The sequence below is a fragment of the Oryzias latipes genome, chromosome 23 (genome assembly GCF_002234675.1).
Source record: "Oryzias latipes chromosome 23, ASM223467v1".
Taxonomy (NCBI): domain Eukaryota; kingdom Metazoa; phylum Chordata; class Actinopteri; order Beloniformes; family Adrianichthyidae; genus Oryzias; species Oryzias latipes.
The window spans coordinates 4,699,322-4,723,513 of NC_019881.2; the positions used below are offsets into that span (position 1 = coordinate 4,699,322).

Here is a 24,192-nt window from a genome sequence, read left to right on the forward strand (position 1 = left end):
GAAATTAAATCCAGTTTTATTTAATGACATTTGGGGTCATTTGAAGTTCTTCTGAACAATAGGAAAGAGAACAATCACAGCATCTGAGATTATTAGGATACAAAGTAAGGGTCATGGAAAAATGATTAAATCTAATCTTTGTGACAGTTTTTTTGCCTTTGTTTTTAAATATTATTTACATTTTTCACCCATTACAGGTTAATTCAATACAGAGTGCAAAGTTTTAGTTTTGTTGTGTAAAATTTGACAAGTAGGCAGTAAAATCTGCTGTGCAGTTACACTTTTGTTTGAGTAACATCTTAATCTCTGAACACCAATTCACATCAGGCTTTTTTGGAAAGATTTTGGAAAGATTCCCTCAATGGTTGTTTGTACAAATGTGTCAGTTTAGGTTTTTATGTTCATAGTAGTCATTAAAAAAAAAAAAAAAAACTAAAATTATAAGAATTTTCATGCAGCTTTGATCTTGAATTGTTAGCTTAGGTGTTGATTTGTTCTAAATTTGAATAAATCCCGTTTGATTTCTAAGACCATCGTAAACACATGCTGTTCCACAAAGAACACATTTCATAACACTGTATGATCATCGAAAATTATAAATATATTAAAAGACCCCCCCCCCCCCCCCAAAAAAAAAAAAAAAAAAAGCTGGCACTAATTCCTGAGGTCCGGTTGAAATGTCCGTCACACACTGGCGTCCAGACCCGGAACCTCCTTTAGTGTCATAAATCAACGTTTCTGTACATAGCAGCTGGTCCTACTCACTCCCAATTTACAGCCTGTTTCTTTAAATTCTCAATCAGCTTAATCTAGATCTTAAATAATGCTTCATGACATCCTGCTCAAACGACCCAAAAAACACTTCAGTGGCATTTTTATACACTTACTAAGCCCCGCCCTTCTGCGGTTGGCACAGATTTTTCAGGCACCATCTTTTTCCAGATAAATTTCAGCTTTCATTTTTTTTTTTTTTTAATTTTTGACAAATTTTCTGATTTAAACATTTTAACGTCTGAAGCCGTACCACATATTTTCTAAAAGTGGAACGACCCAACACAACGTTCTTCAGGGGATGTACACGCAGAGAAAAGTATGGCTAGATCCCGGGTAGTACCGCTTTTCCCCTTAATTTAAAATAAAGCTGTTTGTGTTCGATGAAAGATGGTTCAACCCCGGAGACATTCGGCTTTGAACTCAAGCAGGGGACTGCAACCCTTGTGGCTCTCTGGTTAAAGAGGAAGAAAAAGTTTTCAATTTTAATAAGTACTTATATAGTAAAAAGTAATGGATCACAGGTCCAACATTGTGTCAGATATTGTGCAGCATGTTTCAGCTGAAGGTCAGTAATCTGCAAGGCTAAAACCACAGATTTTCTATTTCTGAACTAATTCAAAGAGCGACTTATGGTCCAAAAAATAGGGTAAGGTTTACTTCATTAGTACTACTTTAATTTGAGTTAGTTAGATTTAGAAATGTCTGGCTGAGATGCACCACAAACGGTAAAATAAACTGTTTTTTGTTTTTTACTACATTTGCTGCACTGAGATGATTGTATGTGACGCAGGGTGTCTTTTATTTTGAAAGGTTATAAACAACTTCATGTTTTGAGCTATTTTCTCTTTAAGTTTATATTTTTTATTTTATTTCTAATTAAAAAAAAAGGAAAATAAATAAATATTGTTTTATTTTTGGCCAAAAAGCACATTTATGTTCTACAAATTAGTAACAATAACAGAAATATTGTCTTATTTTTCAAAAAAGGTGAAATCAGACTTAGTTGCTACTGAATTCACTGGAAGGTGTTGCAGACCCCTGGACTGAACTTCAGAATTTCAATTTTCCGGGTTTCTAGCTACAGTTTGGACCTGAAGGGAACGCCCTCGTACATGTCGGATTTGAGTTTGGCCCACTCGGCCAGTCTCTGGACGGTGCCCTTCTCCTGGCCCAGCACGCTGGCCGTCCTCTTCAGCTTGGCCACGTTGCACTCCAGGTAGCGTTCTCCTTCGCTCTTCAGGAAGTTGAGCTTCTCCTCCCGGCTCTCGTTCAGCGGGATGTCCTCTCTCATGTAGGGGTTGAAGCGGAAGTAGGTGTCAGGGGGCAGCAGGGCGTCCAGCATGGTGTGCACCTCTGAAACACAGCCATTTAGCCGCATTTAGGAGTCAGGGGGGGAGGGGCTGACATTTGCGGGGGTCTTACCCTCGGTGTCCGTGGCGCTGCTGATGACGTGCGTCAGCTTGGTCTTCAGGCTGGTGTAGGCGGTGCTGTTCTTGCCCAGCGTCTCGTATCGCCCGGTGCCCAGCGACACCACGCACTGCAGAGGCGTGTTCGGCCACAGACACTTGCACTCGTGAATCGCCAGAGCCGTGGGGTTGTTGATGAGAAGCCCCCCATCCTAAAAGATAATGAAGAAAACCCGCCTTTAGTTTCAGGAATCAGACTCAAGAGAGTAAAGAGAGTGGACGGGCTTTCTCAACTTTGTGTTAAAAATGTGCTTAAAAAAAATTATAAACCAGAAAGGACTAAGATACTTTCAGCTTCATGAACCCTTTCAAAGAATTGGCAAAAATTTCATTTAAATCCACAAAAATAAATCGCAATAAAATTTCCGTATTTTCTTAACTTCAAAGCGCACCTAAAAGTCGTGAAAAAAAATTCCAAAACAACAGAGCGCCTTAAGTGTAGATTCATTTTGGTTGTGTTCACTGATGACGTAGCTATTTTGAGAGGAACATGGGGCTTTTTTTTTACAACTTTCTGACAAGGTTAGGCATTATTGTTAAAATGCTAACGTTGCTAGCATGGACTGTGTTTTTTAAGGTCTTACTAATATGGTTGGGAGTTAGCGTAGTCACAATATTGTTTGCTTCAGGAGTATTACTTGGGTTGGGGGTTTTTGAAAAAACGCTAAAGTGGCTAACGTGTGGCGATGTCGGACTGTGTTTTTTGCGTATTGCAATTAAGGTCGGGAGTTGCAGACATCGGAAAAACGCTAATATGGATAACGGTTATAACATGGCTAGCATGTAGCGTGTCGGACTGTGTTTTTTTAACGTGTTACTATCATGGTTGGCAGTTAGCGTAGTCACAACCTCGTTTGTTTCAGCTGTATTATTTAGGTTGGGGATTATAAAAATGCTAATGTGGTTGTGAGTTACAGGTATCGTAAAAACGCTAACATGGACAACGGTTATAACGTGGCTAGCGTGTAGCGTGTCAGACTGGTTTTTTTAAGTGTTTCTAAAAAGGTTGGAGGTTAGCGTGGTCACGGTTTTAGCTGTATCAGTTTGTTTTTTCTGTGTGTTACAAACAAGGTTAGGAGTTACAGGAATTGTGAACATGCTAACGTGGCTAATGTGTAGCGTGCTACAGACAAGTTCTAGAGTTGATGTGTTTATCTCTGACTCTTTTGTCTCGATTAATGCGCCTTAAAGTGCAGAAAGTACTGTAATTATGCAAAATTAGTTGATTATGTTCGTTTTTGCAAACAACAATTGTAGTTTTATGTGCAAAAATATTGACATGAGTGATCAGGGGGAAAAAAGCACAATATCTACCCACTGTCTCAAATTAGATCCACACATTTTTAACGTGGTGTAAATGTAATGTAAAGAATTATTTATCAAGAATTTTTTGCATTTTTTCAAATACAGAAAATATTTAAAATATGAATAACAATAGAGGATTTATTCTCACCATAAAGTTTTGAAAATTAGCTAAACTTTTCCCACAAAAAGTGAGATTTCATGAAGGCGGCCATTTGGAAATGAACAGGAATAGCCCTTCTATTGCCCCTAGTGGAACGATGATAAACTACAGGGCAGAAAACAAATTATATTTAATGGGTTTTAAGGTTCTGATAAGATAGGGATCTCAGAAAAAACATTTTCTATGGGTGATGTCAGTCTCACTGGGTCCAATTCTCATATGCAGTCAATGGATGGAACCAAAACCTCCAAAAATAACATACGTGAAGCTGATGTAGATTTGGGTGACTCATAGGTCTGTGCACCCCTGCAGTGTTTGTGTGTTTATTCTGGTTTTGTTATCTTTAGGAATGTCGGCGCTCTCCTGACAAATGCCTCTGCGGGAGCTGAAAACTGGAGTAGGAGTGAGAGCGGTGGGCGGCGGCTGCTGAGGAAACGGTGCAGCACCAGGAGGAGGAACACGTGGACAACAACGCCATCAACACTCATCTGCGGCTGCCGCCAGGCGCCACGGTCAGCAAGGAGCGGAGGCAGAAAGGTACAAACAGAAATTGCAGCACGGCTCAAACGGAGACTCATTTGGCACATTTTAGGAGTTTTTACTCTGACTTTTTGGAGAAGCTGCGGCTCAATAACTCATCCGTCGCAGAAAGACAGCTCACAGTAGCAAAGCTCATCTAGCAGAAGTAGGGTGACGAAAAGAATTGAAGCCTTAAGCCTGATTATTTCCCACCAGGAACATCTAAAGATATCTGCCCTACTAACCGAACTTCATTACAAAAACGGACAATTTTTTTCCAAAGTGAAGAAGACGAGTGGCTTCTAAAGAGAAAAACTCAAATCTAAAACTTTGGTTCCGTCTTCCATCTCAAAGCTGATCAGCCATATCTGCACCTGTGACCTCCAAAGCCATTCATTCATCAGCAGCGAAGCTCACAGAGTAGTTCATTATTATAAATTCTCCTCTAAGTTGCAACCCCGCCCCCCTTCCCCTCTGCGTTGCTCAGAGTTCTCTCCTGCTAGCTTACAGCCCCTCACGCCCCTAACATTAGCAGTGCAGCAAAATTAGAGCTGTCCAGCCGTACGTCATTGCTACAACTATTTAAATAAAGAAATACTCAGAATTCCACATTTTAGTCTTTAATTTTCCTTATATATCATTAGAAAATCGCCAGCAGAACTTGTTAAAAACACCAAAAATGTTACTTGGATTGGATCTTTAAAGCAACTTCAACAAAACTCCACTGACAAATCAACTTCTTTGGGATTTTAGTAACATTTATTCAACGAGGAGGACTGGGAAAAAACAAAAAAACACACATGCATTGTGATGCAGAAGCAGTGCTTTCAGCTCTGGGTTTTACCTGATGAAGGTCTTTTCCGAGGACAAATTCCTGAAAGTATCCGGGGGCGGCGGATGAGGCGCGGATGGCCTGCCACAGCTTGTGTTTGCAGTCTCCAAGGTAGTGGGACTGGACCCCAGGCATGAGCCTGTAGTTCCTGAACACGTAGGCCTTCAGGGGCAAACCTCTGTTGACAATAGTGCTCACTGCTGCCACCTTGTGGGCAAAACGCACACATACAGCTATTTAAGTCATGGGAGATGCAGAAAAAAGACAAATTAAAGACCGGTTCTGATCAAAATGGTGTTTTTAGAGGACATGAGGTCTGGAGGACATATAATAAGAAAATTAAACTTCAAATTCTTTATTTGTATGTCTCCAAAATATGACGTGACTCACTTTAGGACTGTGGGGGTCCCTCGCGCTCTCAATCATGCGCACTTCACCGAGCCGCTCCCTAAAAAACAAACAAAAAAAACAAAATGTTTTGACTTCAGTTGAAGCCTCCCATCCGCTCTTCAGAGAAATTCAGGTGAATGTTCTAAGTGAAAAGTCTCAAACAAATGCGACGGACTCACTTGAGGATACTTTCCCACATTTCGCTGTCGTAGAAGGCGTGGCTCCAGCCCATCTTCACCGTTCCCACGATGACGTTCTGCTTGAAAATGTCCGAGCCCAGCTTCCGGTACAGGTCCTCGCACTGGTCCAGCGGGATCTGGAAAATGCCCAGCATGAACGCCAGGATGGCGCCTGGATCGGAGCAAAACCAGACTTGAGGAAAAGCCAAACTGTGAGAAGAACTTTCTGGTGACCAAAGTCCTGCCTGTGCTGACGCCACAGATGTAGTCGAAGAGCTGATGGATGCGTTTTCCGGTGAGATGTTCCAACTTCTGGAGCGTCAGTAGGGCCAACAGTCCTCTGGAATGAAGCCGCACATCCTAGATGTTAGATTTCACAGCATAGCTCCATCAAAAACATCTTATTATAAGTTATTTCATCATTTTTACATTGAAACTGATTTTTTATTAAATCTATATTTATATTTTTACAACTTAGTTTCAGGGCCAGTTTGTAAACACATTTTTTTTTTCAACTTTAAAGTAGTATATTTACGAGAAAAAAGTCATACCTCGTATATTATAAGAATAAAAATGTAAATTTACAAGAAAAAAAGCCAATAAATTTATGAGTTTATAACACGCAAAATTGCGAGATTTAAGGTTGTAAATTAACTTTTTAATTTTTTTGGTCCCTAAAACTCTGTCGTACATTTTACATTACAAAGCTTCACCAGCAGTTCTGCTGACGCTCCGCCCACATGAATGCCTTTGATTGGCTAAGACAGAACCCATTCATTTCTTAACACCGATTGACCTTTCATTGGGTCAAAGTTGAGAAGTGAGACTCAGCCTCCCTGCTCCCTAACCCCCATAAAGCCCGGAAATACCCAGTGCTCTGGATTTAAATGACGTCATATTCCTAAACGCCAAATATGAATCCACAGTGTTCTGAAGATGAGAAAAAAAAGAATTTACACAAATTTTTTAAATTGACAAATCATTCAAAGCGCAATGCATTGTGGTCTATATTCGCCAACCTAGTGAGCATTGATGCACACTGGTTTTTCGCTGAGGCTTCTGGGAAATTTCTAGGGCACTGGATTTTTGAATTGTAGATTCGAACGAAATTTTCCCAGAAGTCTCTGCGAAAAACCAGTGTGCATCAATGCTCACTAGGTTGGCGAATATAGACCACAATGCATTGCGCTTTGTATTATATTTGCAAAGGAAATGTATTTAAATCTTTTTCTTTTTAAATATCAACGTATATAATATGATCATCATATCAATTAAGCTTTAACAACAGGACATGGATGACGTCATATTTGCTGTTAAAAAAAAAAGAAGTGAGCATGGTGCCGAATTGCTTTGAAAATCCTATATAGTTTTTAGTAGTTAGGGGTTATGGGGGAGGAATTGGGACACCGATGATATATTTCTTAGCTTAGCTACACTGCTTATTGGTGACTGGCGCATCACTGCCCCCAAGTGGTGGGACGCTGTCTCTGGACCCGCGGCCCACAGATTCAGAATTTTTTCAGAATCCAGATTTTTTTCTGTGGCCCACTAGTTGGGGCTCACCGACCAAAATTGAGCCCCATGGTTAGAAAGGAATGACCACAAAAACATTAATAAAGATCTTTGATTGTGGCTCTTGCTGGGTTCGGTTCAGTTAGGTCCAAATGGGTTTTTTTAGTGTGAAAGGTTACTCAAAGTGGTTGTCAGTTCACTTTAAGGTGTTTTTGAAAGAGGTTTTTAGGCGCTTCACCTCGTTCCTCCACCGTCGATGGACAGCACTCGTATTCCTCGGCCTTTGACCGGATCGGTGTAGCCGAGGACGGCCAGCGCTTCCCTCACAGCCGCCTTCAGAGGAAGGTCGCTGGCCTGGCGCAGACGCAGCAGACTAGGGAGCAAGCTCTCCTACAAAAAAAAACAAAAACAAGGTTCCACAAGATGTAAAAGGGAAAAGGTCTAATCAACCCGGATGCTGACCTTGATGGCCACGGCTCGGGTCTCCGGGAACTCCAGCAGATGGAGGCTGAGCTCCTCCACCCGGGTGGTGAGGAGCTTCACGTCGCTGACCCTCTGCAGGCCTTTCACCAGAGCTCTGGTCCGGTTGTCTAAACTCACTCTGGCGATGATCTAATAAGAAATCACAATTAGGAAGCAAAGATTCTCAGAGTGAGTCATAGATGGGATCAAAGATGGTGACGTTTGTCGTTTGTTCTCAGACTCAGCCTCACCTTCTCCCGCTGACTCAGCAGCAGCTGCTTGGCTCTCTCTGCCTTTTCCTGTTCGCTCTCGGTCGTCTCCGCCGCCTTATCCACGGCGGGCTCTTCCACCTCCGTCGCCGGCGGCGCGTCCTTCTCAGCCGCCGCCTTTTTGGGGTCGCCGCGAAATTTGGGGACCAGAGGTGCGATGTAGCTGCCCACGAAGGCCTGGACGCTGGGGCGTGGGTAGGACAAATACTGGGTGAAGCCCTTTTTGGCAGGCGCCGTGACATCGGGGACGGACTTTTCAGCAGCCTCCGCGCCGGGGCTCAGCTTTTGCGGTGGCGAGCCTGGAGAGGCAGGAGGCGGAGCTTGCCCCTTTGCTTCTGACACTGGAGACAAAACCGGAATGGGATCCTGGGTCATCTGAGGAGCGGCGTGAGGAACGGCACCAGAAACGTGCCGCTGCCTGTTCTCTCCGTCCTCTCCTTGGGCGCTGGAGCCAAAATAGTTGTTGATGTGGTGGGACAGCGACTTGTACGTTTCATCCATGTTGGCGGTCAAAGTGGCGGGGTGAAAAAGCTGCTTAGCAACCGCAGACGAAGTATTCGGAGTGGATGGATTCGCCTCCTGAGCGCCGAGTGGCGTTGGCTTCTTGACGGCGACAAAAGGTGTTTCCGGAGCTCGCTGCTTATCTGGCGTGTCCCCCGCCGCCTTCTTCGCGCCTTTCTCCTCCTTCCCTGCGTCTTGAGATGGCGAGGCGGCCGGGTTGTCTACCTGCCCCGCGCTGGCCGGACGCTTCTCCGCCCGGGCGCCGTCTGAGACATGACTGCTAGGTTTGAATCTGGAGAACTTGGAGACGAGGTCCGTGCTGCCGACTGCCTTGGTCACGCTGTCGATGGTGAGCCGGAGCCGCGACATGCGTCCGCTGATTCAGCAGCAGCACCAGGGGGGAGAAACAGCTGGAGCCTTAATGTTTGTGCAAAGGAACAGCCATTTTGGCAGAAATGTTGGCCGTTAGCTACAGCTTTAGCCTCATTTTAAAGAAAGCTTTCAGTTCAGCTTCCTAAAAAAAAAAAAGAAAGACAAAAAACACAAAATTAAATGATTTTGACAGAAGAATTTGAAGTCAGAATAAATTATTTAAATGAGTGCTTTTCATATTTAGTCAGAATTTAAATGAAATACTTAAACGTTTTGATGTTACTAATAACAAATGGAAAAAAAAACGGCGTTTCTTTCGTTTCTATTTTACCCTAAAACTTAAGACAACATTAAAGCTACGATCCCAGAGATTTGCACCGCTTTAACATTTCACACAAGGCCTCTTCCATCTGTAGATGGTGGGAATAGGCTACTAAAACATAGAAAAAGAAGAAGCCTCTCCCTGCTTGTCCAGTGTGAACACCATGGGCTAAACGCATTCAAGGCTGCATGCCAAATCTGTATGTTTGCTCGAGGCAAAGCATTCAACTCATATTTGTCACAGGCCCTGGACATTAATTATTGCTATTAATTTAAATTAAAAAGTCAGCAGGCAGTAGGATTATATAAATACGCTTCTTTTCACTCTTTTTCAAGCAATAAATCAAACTCCGCCCGACTTTAGTTCATACCTAATTATATTTAATGAATCCAATGTGACCTAAGTGTGTTTTGCATCCATCGTTGAAAAAAAAATCCTCTAGTGATAATTATACACGTTAATTTTCTTCTTAATTTTTTTTAATCAATGCATTTCATTATTTCTGTAATGAGTTTGATATATATGTGAATTTTTGTTATATTGTCTACAGTATATTATGAAATATATATTTTTTGGGGTGTTATTTATTACTTTCCAATAGAGCTATGGTGAAAATGTCCCCTTTGTGGGATCAATAAAGTTTTATTATTGTCCATTTTGAAACACGTGTTGCAGGATCCCGCCAGCAGAGGGCGTAAGAGACCGCCTCTTCGTCTCAAGTTGGTAACCATGGAAACGGCTGTGTCTGGGCCTTCGCAGAAACGTTCACGCGTCGTTCGTTGACCAAACAAAAGCAACAATGGATGGAGTTTCTCCACATCACACATATCACGTGGAGTCGTCCGCGCTCGTGAACGCGTCGCTGGAGAGACACCGGAAGAAGAAGAAGGAGGACGAAAACGACCCCAAACACGCCGAGGTGGACTCTCCTCCCCGGCTTTCCTGCGAGGACTTCACGGTGGAGTTCGGAAAAGAGCAGATCGAAACTCTTATTGAAACGTGGGGGGTCCGGTCCTGCTGGCGTCACAGTCTGGACTTTCTTTACGTCACCGAGCTGGAGCACTGCGGCGTGTTCCACTACCGGGCTCGCTTCAGCGCCCCCACGGCTCGACAGCCCATTAGCCAGACGGCTAGCGTCTTCTTTGGGGTGGAAGTGTCAAAGTTCGCACCCCGGGCGACCCCGCTGGAGGTCCACTTCGTGGTGGAGTCGAACAGGCTTGTGAACACCTCAGGGAAGCACCGGTTCCGAGAAACCTGGCTGACTGACGTCATCGACAGTAAAAAGCGGCTCGGAGCAGAGGCGGACCTTTGAACTAGCTAGTTTAGCTAACATGTTGTAAACAAACGCGTTTAAAATAAATTTGTTATGTAACCTCGACGTGTACGCGAATTTTGGAATAGTTTGTTTAACGCCAGCTACAAATCCTTACTCGAAATCTGAAAACATTAATGTTTTGAACCTAATCTGATTAAGAAAAAAATAAATCATTGATATGTAATGTACGCCGCGAATCACAGACGTGTTGTTGTGTTTACATCACATTTACTAAAATGGCTCTTTTGCTTAACAAACAAATAAGTAAAATTAGTTTAAGTTTGTATTGATAAATGAATGACTTCTTTACTTACATAACTGTTGAAATATTCCATTCAATGCAGACCTGTAGGGAGAGGCTGATAGAGAAGATGAACAGGAAGATTAGAGGAAGTGACGTACAATTCCAACCACACCGCTAGGTGTCGCCAAAAACCTCTTTCACTAAACAACCCATCAGATTGCGGTTTAAAATAAATCAAAACGAGTTATTTGTTACTCCTAATTTTTTAATTCATTGCAGCTTTATTTGTAAAGCCCTTTAAAAACTGCCACAGCGGATTGAAGTACTAAAAAAAAAGACAGGATGAGGTAGAAAAAAGTAACAAAAGGTCACTTTAGTGTCTATGGTAAATAAAAATGCTGAAGCTCAGAAAGATGCCATTCAAACAATAGAAAAAACAAATAAAAGAAAATAGAAGTAGGAAATTTCCTTCTGCTTGGGATAACAATAAGAAATTTTCCTTCAAATACACTAATACAAAAACAAATCAAATCAAAGAGCATCTTTTGGAATGTAAATAAATTGGGTTTTAAGTTCTGTGTTGCAGAACTTTTCCACATTATTTTGTTTATTTAATCTGTTTGTTGGTTAATGGGTTTCTCTTTTTATTTTCCCTATTATGTCACTTGAAACTTATATTTGGAATGTCTTTATTCTGTGTTGTCTCTTTCTAATGAAGAGGTTTTAGTTATAATTTGTTTGAGGCCTATTCCAAATAAAAATTCATAATAACAAAAAACTTGCCAAAGATTTTAAATTGATGACTTACTGAGCGGTTTCTATCGTTAAGTTTTTACAGATATTTTGAATATTTGATTTTGCTGAATATAGACAAATGTCTGATGCAACACGGAACTAACAATGGGGCAAAGTACTGGGCAAATTTTCTGAAGAAGATCAGTAATATTCATAATTGTTTTTCAAAAGTTTGTAACAAAACCGTACTTTGATTTAAACGTTTTTAAACAAAAAGTGGAAGTTTTTATTCCCCCCCCCCAAAAAAAAATCTTTACATTAGGGACCGTTGCATTACTGTTGCTGCAGTCAATATGTAATTTTAAGACTTGTTTATTAACATATTTAACACATGACTAAATGTGTTTTGAGACAGTTTCAGTTTCCTTTTTTAATCTTTTTATATTCCTAGTTCTGCTTGTAGCGTAAATGTTCATAGAATACAATTTAAAGTAGACCATAGCAACCAAATGTTTAGTAAGCCGTAATGAAATCCACATGTCTATTATCTACAATTATTCACACAAAATTACTCTTTTATTACATTTTTTTATTCAAAGTTTTTTGAATATTTTTTTTTGTTTTTGCATTTTTTATGGGTTCTAGGTAATATTTTTTTGCTAAATATGCGCATTGGGAGTTGGGTCATCTAGACCCACTAGACAGAGCTCTGAACCTTTTTTCTTCAATGATTTGTGATCTTCACTGGTGTCCATGGATTACATGAAATCTTTCCACCTTTATCCACCTTTGTCATGGTAGGGAGAACACGTCAATGTAAGGGGGGGGTCATAGGATAGCACAAGGGTTAACCGATAATTACTTTGAAAGCACATTAAAATCCACGGTTTCAGTTGGGTGGAGATCCACTCTCTCCTTGGTCCTTCTTAGTCTTATTGATTAAACACTGCACACCGTCTTTTATCCGTCTCTTTTCTCCCTTTGTCACTTTTTTTTCCTAAGGCAACTAAGAAAAACGTTTACGTTTCTTTAAAAACATTTCAACATATTCACAAAAAAATAAATATTAAATAAATGCATGAATACAAACAGAACTCCTAAATTTAGGGAAAAATGTAATATAAATGATTTTGATAAGAAAATTTACTGTGAAAGTGCGATTTTTAAATTATTCCTTAATAATAACTCATTAAATTGATTTGATGCAAATAAAATAAAATAAAAAAAACAAACGTTTAAATACTTCGATTTGACTTAGTTTACTTTTTTGTTACATAAACAAATATTGAAATGTAAACAGGAGCGGATTTCAAAACTGCCTTTTAAATAATGAAGAAAAAAAGGAACCATCAATCAGGTTTAGAAAAGCACAGGAAATAGTATTTTGTTTCTTTTCAATCTTGTATTTGAGTCACTCTTCTGAGGAATATTCATATTCTCTTTCAGATATGACTTCTTCAGTGTTTTTTTTTTTTTAAATCAGAGTTTTTCAGCTGAAAACCAAAAATATTTCAATTTGATAAGATTTCTTTATCAATTAAAGCCACCTCAAACTCATCAAACTCTTTGCATCATTAGATGCGAGGTTACAGTAAGTTACACACTTATAGTCTTTTCCACAGTTGTTTTTTATTTTACATAACAGGAAATTCTGAGCGAACGTTTGTGTGAACATCTTCTAAAGCCGTCTGTCGGCGTCCCTCTGCAGCAGAGCGATCTCCGTCTCCAGCGCCTGGATTTTTGCCACCGTGTTCTGCTCCCTGCGGTCCAGCTCCATGATTTTGGCGTTCAGACACAAGACTTTGCACCACAGCTGATCTCTATTCGTGTCCTCCGCTCTGCAGTAGGAGTGCTCATCCGCCGAAGCGCGGCCTCCGCCTGAGGACTCCCTCGCCGTTGAATTTTCCTCTAAAAATGTTTGACCCGGCGCCGTTTGGGGGTCAGCCGTGTCTGTTAGTGCGGAGGCGTCGCAACAAAGCTCGGCTACGGCAGAGTCCAGCTGCGCTTTGGTATGAAGTCTGTCAAGAGGATGCTGTTTAAGATCGGATCCTGCAACCATCCCATCATCACAGACTCCAGGCTCTGGAATCTCTGTTAGAAAAACAATACCGGTGCCGACCACAAGAGGGAGCCCTCCTGTCTTTGAAGCTTCTGCAGCATCCTGTCTTGCATTTCTTTGAGCTGCTCTCCATGAATTCCTCAAAATCAGAGGTTTGCTGCTGTAATAAGAAGCTTCTTTAGGCTCAACTCCAACCTCTGAGGCGCTGGATGTGATCATGGGGCTTTGCTTGCTTAAACAGAAGTCTTTCTCACCGTCCTACAGGACAAAAACATAAAAAATGACCATTAAAAAACGGAAAATTACAAGTAATAAAACATAAAAAACTCAGAAAATAGATGTGTCAAGACAAATACAAGCAAAAAAAAAGCGTGTTATTTGGATTTTAGTTACATAAACATAAAAAAAAGACAAATGCATACATTATTGTCAGCAGGAAAAATGGTGGGGACGGCTGTTTGCTTCAGATAACGGATTCCCCATCGGATGTCAAAGCAGCTCTGTGTGAAATGTTCACTGCACAGATACTGATGTCGACTTGGCGTCCAGCCTCTCCGGTTCATGTTTGCCACCCATTTGTGGAGCCGCGGTTTGTCTTGTAAGGGAAACCTTCAGTGAGGACGACAGTAAAAAGCCTCATTAGCATCTTAGACTGAGCCATAGTAAATTCACCAAAATAAAAGCTTTATTCTTACAGTCTTTTTCATATTTTGAGAGTTCTCAGTGGTCTTTTAGCAATGAGCGCTTTTAAGCTTAATTTTTCTTTATATTTGTCCTCCATCATCAAAAAAATGCCAATATAATATGTAAAAAACAGCAAAAACACAATTTTCATCTTGGTGGGTCTTTAAACTGCATAATTAGCTCATAAAAACTTAGCGTCTAGGGGAGTGGCACCATAGAACCAATGAACATGATGTCTACCGACTAAGTAAAGGTTTGAGAGCGTCAGAAAACATACGGGTAAAAGCTAATTCTCTTGTGTTCTTGTCTGGACGAAGTTCCTCCTCGGTTTCTGCAACCTTTGACGGCGCAGTAGCGAGGCATGTCTGAGCGGAAGCGACATGAAAACACCTCCAACGGACTGCCACAGTTCTGAGAACGCAGAACAGCGTGAAAATGAGCACTTCCGGTCTGTAAAAAAATACAAAAAACTTTATTGTACATGGCAGAAACATTACAAAAATATTAATAAGCCGTTTACCTCAATACAAAGATGTAAAATAAAATAAAAACACTTTCGAACTGTAAAAAAACAAAAAAAAACGTAATTGAACATGGCAGATACAGTACAAAAATACCAATAGACTGTTTACTTTAATTCAAAGATGTAAAATAAAATAAAATTAAACAAATAAAAACACTTCCGGACTGTAAAAAAGAAAGAAAGGAATAAACTTTATTGTACATGCTGACATGTAAAAAAAATATCAATCGACAGTTTACTTTAATACAAAGATGTAAAATCAAATCAAATAAGAACAACACTTCCGTACTATAAAAAGAAGAAAAAATGTTTATCGTAAATGTCAGATACAGCACAAACATATCAATTTACTGTATACATTCATGCAAACAAATAATATAAATAACATTTCTGTACTGTAAAATAACAAAAGGTATTGTACATGGCAGATAAAGTACGAACATATCAATACTTCAATACTGTACTTTAATACAAACATGTAAAATAAAATAAAATAAAATAAAGAACAACTCTTCTGGATTGTCACCAAAAAAGTAATCAGTGGCAAGATTAACTTTTATACCACTAAATTAGTTAATTAATTAATCAAACCTTAAATGTAATATATCTACATATACATATATATCTTTAAATATAAAAGTTTGAACAGTAAAACTTATTATTTTATATTTCTATGTATTCTACATAGGCCAAATATAATTTTAAATCTGTTTCTTACTTTTATTTTCATTGGAAGACTTGACCTAACCATTTTCCATTGTGGTATCATCTGCAAATTTTAGGTTTTTTATCGCTTACCTCAATTACTTCAAGTGTTGCCGACTGAAATCGTTTTGGCCTACAAGTTAAAATAATGTATGTCAATTGTCGCACTCCTTTGATATTGTTAAATCTACAAGAAGTGCCCTATAAAGTTTTGAAAGCAGTGTTTTTTATTATCCGCGTAGAGATTTTAAATGAAAAATGTTTTTTTTTTTCCTGAAAATCTAAAAAGAAGATCACTGGGGATGATTTCTTTATAATCCAGTGTTGTCAGAAATATACCTACCAAGCATAAAACGGCTTTGGGACTTATGGACAATAGCATGAACACCATTTTTAAGTTTGATTTTTAAAAAATAACGTTTAGTAATCTTCTAATATGTCCTATACGTTTGTGTTCAAACTGGAACTGCAGCATTATTTAAACTTAATTTCTGCTTCAAAAAATACAAAAGCTCAAAAAACAATTAGCATCTGTAAATCTTTTGGACTGCTGACATAGATTTACTCTCGCATTTTCTCTTTTCTCTTTATTTTTTTGTTTCTTTTTATTTCTTATTCCCTTTTGTGTTTATTATTAATAATTAGTATTTTTTAAAGAATGCAACATGTTTGTTCTGTATTCAGAATTCTATTGTACATTATATGTGCATAATTGTTGTATTTTCTTGTTTTGTAAGTTGCAATTGTTCAATAAAAAAAAAAAAAAAAAAAAAAAAAAAATATGTCCTATACGACCGTTATACAAACCCGGAAGTTTGCGTAAGTCTCTCTTGTTTCATGGGTAATTTTTTTTGTTTAAATTTAATTAGTATATATAATATTTATCACTACTGACAAATATAAACATAGAAAAAGGTATCCACATAATAAAAAAAAATATCATTTTCTTTTTCCTCTGTAACTACCGTGATCTCCATTGCATTCGTCCACGTGCATACAGTTTTAACCAATCAGAGCTCACCTTGTGACCAGCTCTGACCAATCGCGTTGAGAGTCGTGGTGTTACGGCTCTGGAATGCATTTCGTCAGTCCCCGCTAGCTTTCGTTTCGCATCAGCTGGAGCTTTTGGCGGCTGACAGAGCTATCATTCGGTCTGTTTGTCATCTCTTTTACAGGTAAACCTTTTTTTAACCGTACAAACCTAATTGGTTTTTAATTTGTAAATAAATAGCCAGTAAAGACGCGTTTCTGTTTGAAGCTGTAGCTTTCCATCAAAATATTACCGGTTTTTGCCGCTAACAGGTAAAATTAGCTAGCTAGCTAGATTAAGTAACTTTTATTCTTTCCTTTTTTATCGGTTGGTAAGTTTTGGTTTTAAACGTGTGTCTAAATAGTCTTTTTGTGCCGCTAATATATCTCCTTCCTCCCCACATCCACTAACAGGAAAAGAGGGTCAAAAGCACCGATATGGCTCCAGCTCAGTCGGTGTTTCTGTTAGCCGTACATGTCCTGCTCATATCCGAGTTCATCCTGGCAAAGAGGGACTACTATGATATTCTGGGGGTCCCCAAAGATGCCACGGAGCGCCATATCAAAAAGGCTTTCCACAAACTGGCTCTGAAGTACCACCCCGACCGGAACAAGGGCCCAGACGCGGAGGCAAAGTTCAGAGAAATAGCAGAGGGTAAGTGGGGTAACTTATTGTGTCAATCAATGTTGTGTCCGAACCCCCTCACTAACACCTAAAAGACTATATAGTCCGACTAATAAGAAGAAGAATATGCTTTGCATTTGTTTCTTTTTATTTATTTATTATTGCTATCCAGCTTCTGCCGCTTTGTTCATTTTTTTCTGTTTTGCATCTATTGATTTTCAACTTTGTTAATAAAGTTTTTTTGAAGAATGAAAATAACGTTAAACACCGTGCCCTGGAATTTAACGCAACTCCGACGGATGCTGACTATTTTCTTTTAAACGACAAATATGACGTCACTACGAGAATTAGGGCCACCGTGAAAAAAACAACAACTTATATTTGGTTTTGCTTTATTAACAGTTTGTTTAAAATATACATATTGTATTTTTGTTCTCAATAGTTAAGAATTTCAAAAGTTTAACACAAGTGTGACATATATTTAGAACTGTTATATTATGCATGTTATATTTCTGAAATGTATTCTGCAAATGTTCAAAAAAATGTCACCAAATTCAAACTATAAAATAATAAAAAACAAGAAAAATTTGAGGCAAAAATTCTTAAAATAATGAAGGGAAAAAGTTGCATTTTAAAAGAATAAAGTAGTACAATGATGGAAAAAAGTCAAATAAAGTCCTAAAATTATGGGAAAGTTTGAGAACAAGCTCATAAAATTATGAAGTGTCACGATTTTACAGGAATTCAGTCGGAAAAAAAGGTTAAAACATTAATGAGATTAAAGCTGTAAACTTATTAACGGAAATCAAGATTTTACTGAAATGTAATTGTACTATTTTAAGAAAAGTTAAGTTTTACAACAACAAAGTTGTAAATTTGTGCTTCAAAAAATAATTTAACAAAAGGAAAATCAAGTTTTAAAATTTTTTTCACATTTAGCTTTAAAAAAGGTTTCCACCTCTCTAAGAATCTGCTTTTCTTTTTATTGTACAATTTTTAATTTGAAGGACTTCCAAATGTATTTTTAAAAAAGCTTTGCAAACATAAAAATCTGCCAAAAATTCTTACATTTTTTATAATTGTTATGCACTAAATTTACAAGTTTTTTACTAATTTACATTTTATTGCAATAAAATGTTTTTATTGTCATTTCTTTAATATATAATTGTACAACCGACTTTTTTTTCCCCCCTCATAATTTAATAACTTAACTGAATACTAAATTATCACCTGTGGTATTTTACAATCCAAATGAAGCGAGTTCAAAAAATAGATGTTTTGGAAATCATTTAGCCTTTTTTTTAATATTTCTATGGAGCAAAAACTCAGTGATGTCCTGATCAAATGAGTGCTATGATCATTTATTTAGATTTTCTTTTTTAGTGTCCCTAAAACTTCATACGTCACCAGTCTTCCAATGTAAAAACATAATAAAAAGGAACATTTTTTTTCAAAGATTATTTATGTATCCATTGTGCTCTGATGAAATCCAGGATGATTAATAAAAAAATGAATTGGGATACTTTTCCCCCCCAAATGATTAAAAGTTCAAACACAATTTGCCAAACTAGTAAGGATTGATGCACGCAGAGAGTTATGGGAAATTTCCAGGGCAATGGATTTTAGAATGGTAGATTCATACTCTCAGATAAATGGCAAATGCACACTTTTATTGTATTTTAATTGGACAAATGGTGGGGTATATTAGTGGGGTATATTTTAGGAAAAAAAATCCAGTCTATTCTAAGTATATTCTCCTTGTTTTAGCATATGAAACGCTTTCGGATGACAAGAGAAGAAGAGAGTACGATCAGTTCGGCCACAGCGCGTCCTCGACAGACGGCCCCGGAGGAGAAGGAAGCGGCCACTATAACTTCAAACAGCACTACCAATCCTTCAACTTCGACGACATTTTCAAAGACTTTGACGCCTTCGGCCAGCAGCGACACCAACACCACTTCCACTCCCACAACCAGGCGCACCAGAAAAGACAGTTCGACGGCCACTTCCAGGCCCACCGAGAGGCCATGAACAAGCAGCGGCGGGTGTTTCAGCACTCCAGCTTCGGGGGCGGGGTCTTCGACGACATGTTCGAGGACTTGGAGAAGATGTTCTCCTTCAACGGGCACGCCTCCAGGACTGACGGCAGGTTTCAGGGCTCGGCGAAGCAGCACTGCAGGACGGTGACTCAGCGCAGGGGGAACATGGTGACCACGTTCACCGACTGCTCCTGAGGGGACGGCTGAATGCTAATTTATCACTTTGTGGACAATACCGGGGTAGGACCCACCCACTCTGCAAACCAGCGGAAGCAAGTTTTACAAATAGATGTTTTGGAAATGATTTCTTTTTTTTTTGTTCTATCCACGCTGGCCTGAAAAATGACAACTTGAAAGCAATATTGTTGCTCCTAGCATAAAAAAAGAGTGCCAGGATCATTGAGGTCATTGATAAACTTTGATTCATCTTTATTTTTGTGATGGTACGATCCAAAAGACTTGGCTCATTTTCTCTTTTGAGGATAGTGAAGCCATGAGTCTTCATTATGTAACCTTTAGTTCTGCTATTATCACCTGCAAACCCCCCCCTCCCTTTTTTTTGCCAATTTGAAGGAGCAGCCGTGACAGTTTTTTAGTTTGAAAAAAGATCTGATGTGAAAGAGGCACAAGTCGTCACTGTTTCCTCCATTTGAATTCTCCAGAGGAAGTTTATCGGTTCATGCTAAGCTGTTCTTTGTCCGACAATAAGAAAATATGCTTGCCAGTGAAGCTAAATGGTCTGAAAAGTTTCCAAACGGATCAAAATGTGCAATATGTTGCCTATCATTCAAGACAATGCTGTCATTGTCTTACGTCTGCACTTTACGTACGTGTGTGTGTGTGCTGTTAATAAACTGCATCCTTTTTGAGTGATATAAAAAAAGCAGCAGTCCTTTATTTATTCAGATGTAACCCTTGTGCTATGTTAGATGACCCCACCCTTACTTTGACGTGTTCTCCCTACCATGACAAAGGTGGATAAAGGTGGAAAGATTTCATGTAATCCTTGGACACCAGTGAAGATCACAAATCACTGAAGAGAAAAAGTTCAGCGCACTGTCTAGTGGGTCTAGATGACCCAACTCCTAATGGTAAAGTGCTTAGGATAGCACAAGGGTTAATCATATGATTAATTTTGCTAATCTTTTAGTCTTGGAACTAAAGATACATTTTAATAGGAAAGACAAACAAGATTAAAACAGGCTTTTATTTTGAAAAAACAGCAACGGGAAAAACATCCACAGATGCGAACCTAGTTGAGAAATGGTCAAATATAAAAAAAATGTAGATTATAATTAATCCTTGTGCTATCCTAGGTACTTTAACATTGGGAGTTGGGTCATCTAGACCCACTAGACAGTGCTCTGAACCTTTTTTCTTCAATGATTTGTGATCTTCACTGGTGTCCATGGTTTACATGAAATCTTTCCACCTTTATCCACCTTTGTCATGGTAGGGAGAACACGTCAAAGTAAGGGTGGGGTCGTAGGATAGCACAAGGGATAATGAAGTTTGCAGACGACACTACTGTGGTGGGGCTGATCTCTGGGGGTGATGAGACGGCCTACAGAGATGAAGCCCTGAAACTGTCCAGGTTGTGTCAGGCTGATAACCTCATCCGCATCCCGTCCTACTGCATCACAGTGTGGTTCTCCCACTGCACTGAAGCAGAATGGCAGAACTCCAGAGAGTGTTTAAAAACGGCGCAGAGGATCATCGGCCCCCCTGTCCCCTCACTGAAGGACATCTACCACACACGCTGCCTCAGCAGGGTGACATCAACACCGACTCCACCCATCCTGCTTTGTTTGTTCTGCTGCCCTCTGGCAGGAGGTACAGGTCCATCAGAACCAGGACAAATGGACTAAGGAACAGCTTTTTTCCACAGGCAACACCATACGGAATACACACACTTCCACCAACTACACCCAACTCTGACTTCTACAAGTGCTAAATTACAACTACGCAATAACTGTCTTCTGTGCAATAACCGGGTCTGTGTGCAATACCACACAATATCTACTATGCTGCGCTCATGGCAACTCATCTCATTGCACTGCACAACAACCCACAGCACCAACCACCGTGTGAAATTTGCAGACGACACAACTCTGGTGGGTCTGATCACCAAGGGCGATGAGGCCACATACAGGGAAGAGGTAGATCTGCTGACAAAATGGTGTGGAGATAATAACCTCCTGATAAATGTCAGTAAGACAAAGGAGATTGTTGTCAACTTCCAGAGGGGCCACTGATCGTCGATGGTACTGCTGTGGAGAGAGTGAGCAGCACAAAATTCCTGGGGGTACACATAAACGAGGACTTCTCCTGGACCGCCAACACCACAACATTGGCAAGTGAAAATTACAGTTGCATAGAAAACATATGTTTGCTTGTGTAACCCTTGTGCTATCCTAGGCAATTTAACATTGGGAGTTGGGTCATCTAGACCCACTAGACAGTGCTCTGAACCTTTTTTCTTCAATGATTTGTGATCTTCACTGGTGTCCATGGATTACATGAAATCTTTCCACCTTTATCCACCTTTGTCATGGTAGGGAGAACACGTCAATGGAAGGGTGGGTCATCTAAGATAGTACAAGGGTTAATGCTGCAGAGGCATCATTACTAGTACACATGTTGACACGTGTAGTACTAGTACACATGCATGATGCTGCACTGCTATATTATCAACATGCTGCATGATGTACATATAATTTTCTGTCGACATAAATGTAAACTTTATTGTGGTATATATAGTATACTAGGACCAGGCTATTATAGTAATATAGATTTATACGTTTCTGACACAGTGACTGAACTTTTCTTGCAGGTTTCCAATGGATTCAGACTTAAGGAAAAAGTGGGACTTGGCAAAAAGAAGAGCTAACCCAGATGGATCACTGTGGTTACCAACTAGCAATGCAGTCAGGCTATGTTCAAAATATTTTGTGGAACCAGATTTTGATAAGACTGGCCAGACTTTGCTTGAAACCTGGCACCATACCATCTGTGTTACACAAATAGATCACTCGCATGAATCAGTGGGGTAAATCTATTGTTTTTCTTTTTTCTTTTTAGGGAGATGCACAGAGCCTGTGGCAGGGACCCCAGGCCATCAGAGACTACAAGCCTGCACCACAGAGCTGTGAGAACAACACCCCCCTTCCCAACAACCGGAACAGCTTCTTTTCACCCACGGAAAGCTGCGGGTCCAGACAATATGCGCAGAGGAGCTAAAGGATGTCTTCACAGACATCTTTAACATCTCCTTGGAGCAAGCCATCGTCCCATCATGCTTCAAGGCTACCACCATCATGCCTGTGCCAAAGAAACCATCACCATCCTGCTTCAACGACTACCGCCCCATAGCACTAACGCCCATCATCATGAAGTGCTTTGAACGGCTAGTCATGTTACACATAAAATCCACCCTTCCCCCCACCCTGGACCCTTTTCAGTTTGCATACCGACCCAAACGATCGACAGAGGACGCCATCTGTTCTGCTCTCCACCCAGCTCTCACCCACTTAGACAAAAAGGACGCATATGTGAGAATGTTGTTCATAGACTTCAGCTCTGCATTTAACACAATAATACCACAGCAACTCATTTGCAAACTGGAGAAGCTGGGTGTTAACACCCCCATCTGCAACTGGCTGCTGGACTTCCTCAGCTGAAGACCACAAACAGTACGTGCCGGCAACAACACCTCAAATACAAGCATTCTCAATACCGGGGCACCCCAAGGCTGTGTGCTTAGTTCGCTGCTCTTCACCCAGCTTTTTTCCACAGGCAATCACTATACGGAATACACACACTTCCACCAACTACACCCAACTCTGACTTCTACAAGTGCTAAATTACAACTACGCAATAACTGTCTTCTGTGCAATAGCCGGGTCTCTGTGCAATACCAAACAATATCTACTATGCTGCGCTCATGGCAACTCATCTCATTGCACTGCAACACAAACCCACAGCACCAACCACCGTGTGAAATTTGCAGACAACACAACTCTGGTGGGTCTGATCACCAAGGGCGATGAGGCCACATACAGGGAAGAGGTAGATCTGCTGACAAAATGGTGTGGAGATAATAACCTCCTGATAAATGTCAGTAAGACATTGGAGATTGTTGTCAACTTCCAGAGGGGCCACTGATCGTCGATGGTACTGCTGTGGAGAGAGTGAGCAGCACAAAATTCCTGGGGGTACACATCAATGAGGACCTCTCCTGGACCGCCAACTCCACATCATTGGCAAAGAAAGGTCAGCAACGTCTCTACTTCCTGCGGAAACTAAAAAGATCAAGTGCTTCACAAGCCATCATGACCACATTCTACAGAGGAACCATTGAGAGCATCCTCTCCAGCTGCATCACTGTGTGGGGTGGCAGCTGCACACACAACAACAGGAGAGCCTTGCAGCGCATAGTCAACACAGCCAGGAGAATCACTGGAGCACAAACTCCTCTCCCTGCAGGACTTATACATCACCTGCAAAGCACTAACAATGGTCAAGGATGCACATCACCCTGACAGCACACAACCTGTTCCGCCTTCTGCCCTCGGGGAAGAGGTATAGGAGCCTCCGCTCCCGCACCACCAGGCTCAGAAACAGCTTCACACACCAGGCCATCAGGATGCTAAACACCCTCTCCAGCTACCCACCCACCCATCGCCCCCCGTGAACAGTGCTCAAACGAATCCCCCCCCCCCCCCCCCCCACACACACACTGCCTTGAGACACTGCGGTGAGTGCAGTCGCACTTTTTCTTATGTATGATTTATTAATAAATTTTTCAAAATAATAAGAAAAAAAACAATTCAAAAATACAATTACAAAGAAAGAAAACATGTACACAAATGAATGAATAAAATCTTACTAACAATATACTGTGCTAGGGTTAATCAAAGTGGGTCTTTAAGTTTACGCCACCAAACCTGGTTTCCTGGGTTTGGGGTCGTGCACCACCACTTCCAGACACATTTTACATACATTTTAGGATTTTAGTAATACGTTATGACTCTATGAAATATTATTTGACAGCTATTTCAACATATTTTTTATCCCTTGTGCTATCTTAGATGACCCCACCCTTACATTGACGTGTTCTCCCTACCATGATAAAGGTGGATAAAGGTAGAAAGATTTCATGTAATCCATGG

The 24,192-nt window shown here is 40.2% G+C and overlaps 4 protein-coding genes across 5 annotated transcripts; 2 read left to right on the plus strand and 2 right to left on the minus strand.

Moving 5' to 3' along the window:
- On the minus strand, positions 1-11,176 carry LOC101156785 (calcium-independent phospholipase A2-gamma). Its single transcript, XM_011490897.3, has 10 exons — positions 10,693-11,176; positions 7,851-8,883; positions 7,600-7,749; positions 7,376-7,527; positions 5,871-5,965; positions 5,626-5,797; positions 5,447-5,504; positions 5,069-5,263; positions 2,197-2,392; positions 1-2,127 (listed from the first exon to the last, which is right to left on the minus strand). The coding sequence occupies exons 2-10, from the start codon at positions 8,736-8,738 to the stop codon at positions 1,853-1,855; spliced, it is 2,181 nt and encodes a 726-aa protein (XP_011489199.1). The 5' UTR covers positions 8,739-8,883; positions 10,693-11,176; the 3' UTR covers positions 1-1,852.
- LOC110017614 (A-kinase anchor protein 14) lies at positions 3,726-10,566 on the plus strand. Its single transcript, XM_020714107.2, has 2 exons — positions 3,726-4,242; positions 9,739-10,566. Exon 2 carries the CDS (start codon positions 9,863-9,865, stop codon positions 10,373-10,375), a length of 513 nt encoding a protein of 170 aa, XP_020569766.1. The 5' UTR covers positions 3,726-4,242; positions 9,739-9,862; the 3' UTR covers positions 10,376-10,566.
- A 1,790-nt stretch (positions 11,177-12,966) lies between the features above and the next one.
- LOC101166268 (THAP domain-containing protein 5) lies at positions 12,967-14,552 on the minus strand. Of its 2 annotated transcripts, none has more exons than XM_004082886.3 (3): positions 14,378-14,552; positions 13,839-14,025; positions 12,967-13,674 (listed from the first exon to the last, which is right to left on the minus strand). In XM_004082886.3, the coding sequence occupies exons 1-3, from the start codon at positions 14,461-14,463 to the stop codon at positions 13,036-13,038; spliced, it is 912 nt and encodes a 303-aa protein (XP_004082934.2). In that variant the 5' UTR covers positions 14,464-14,552; the 3' UTR covers positions 12,967-13,035. The 2 variants fall into 2 exon arrangements, with proteins under 2 accessions (XP_004082934.2, XP_023808212.1); XM_023952444.1 differs by lacking the exon at positions 14,378-14,552 and adding an exon at positions 14,112-14,160.
- Positions 14,553-16,376: 1,824 nt separating this feature from the next.
- Positions 16,377-19,904, plus strand: dnajb9 (DnaJ heat shock protein family (Hsp40) member B9). The gene is made up of 3 exons (XM_004082887.4): positions 16,377-16,503; positions 16,772-17,012; positions 18,750-19,904. The coding sequence occupies exons 2-3, from the start codon at positions 16,796-16,798 to the stop codon at positions 19,214-19,216; spliced, it is 684 nt and encodes a 227-aa protein (XP_004082935.1). The 5' UTR covers positions 16,377-16,503; positions 16,772-16,795; the 3' UTR covers positions 19,217-19,904.
- The last annotated feature ends 4,288 nt before the right edge of the window (positions 19,905-24,192 follow it).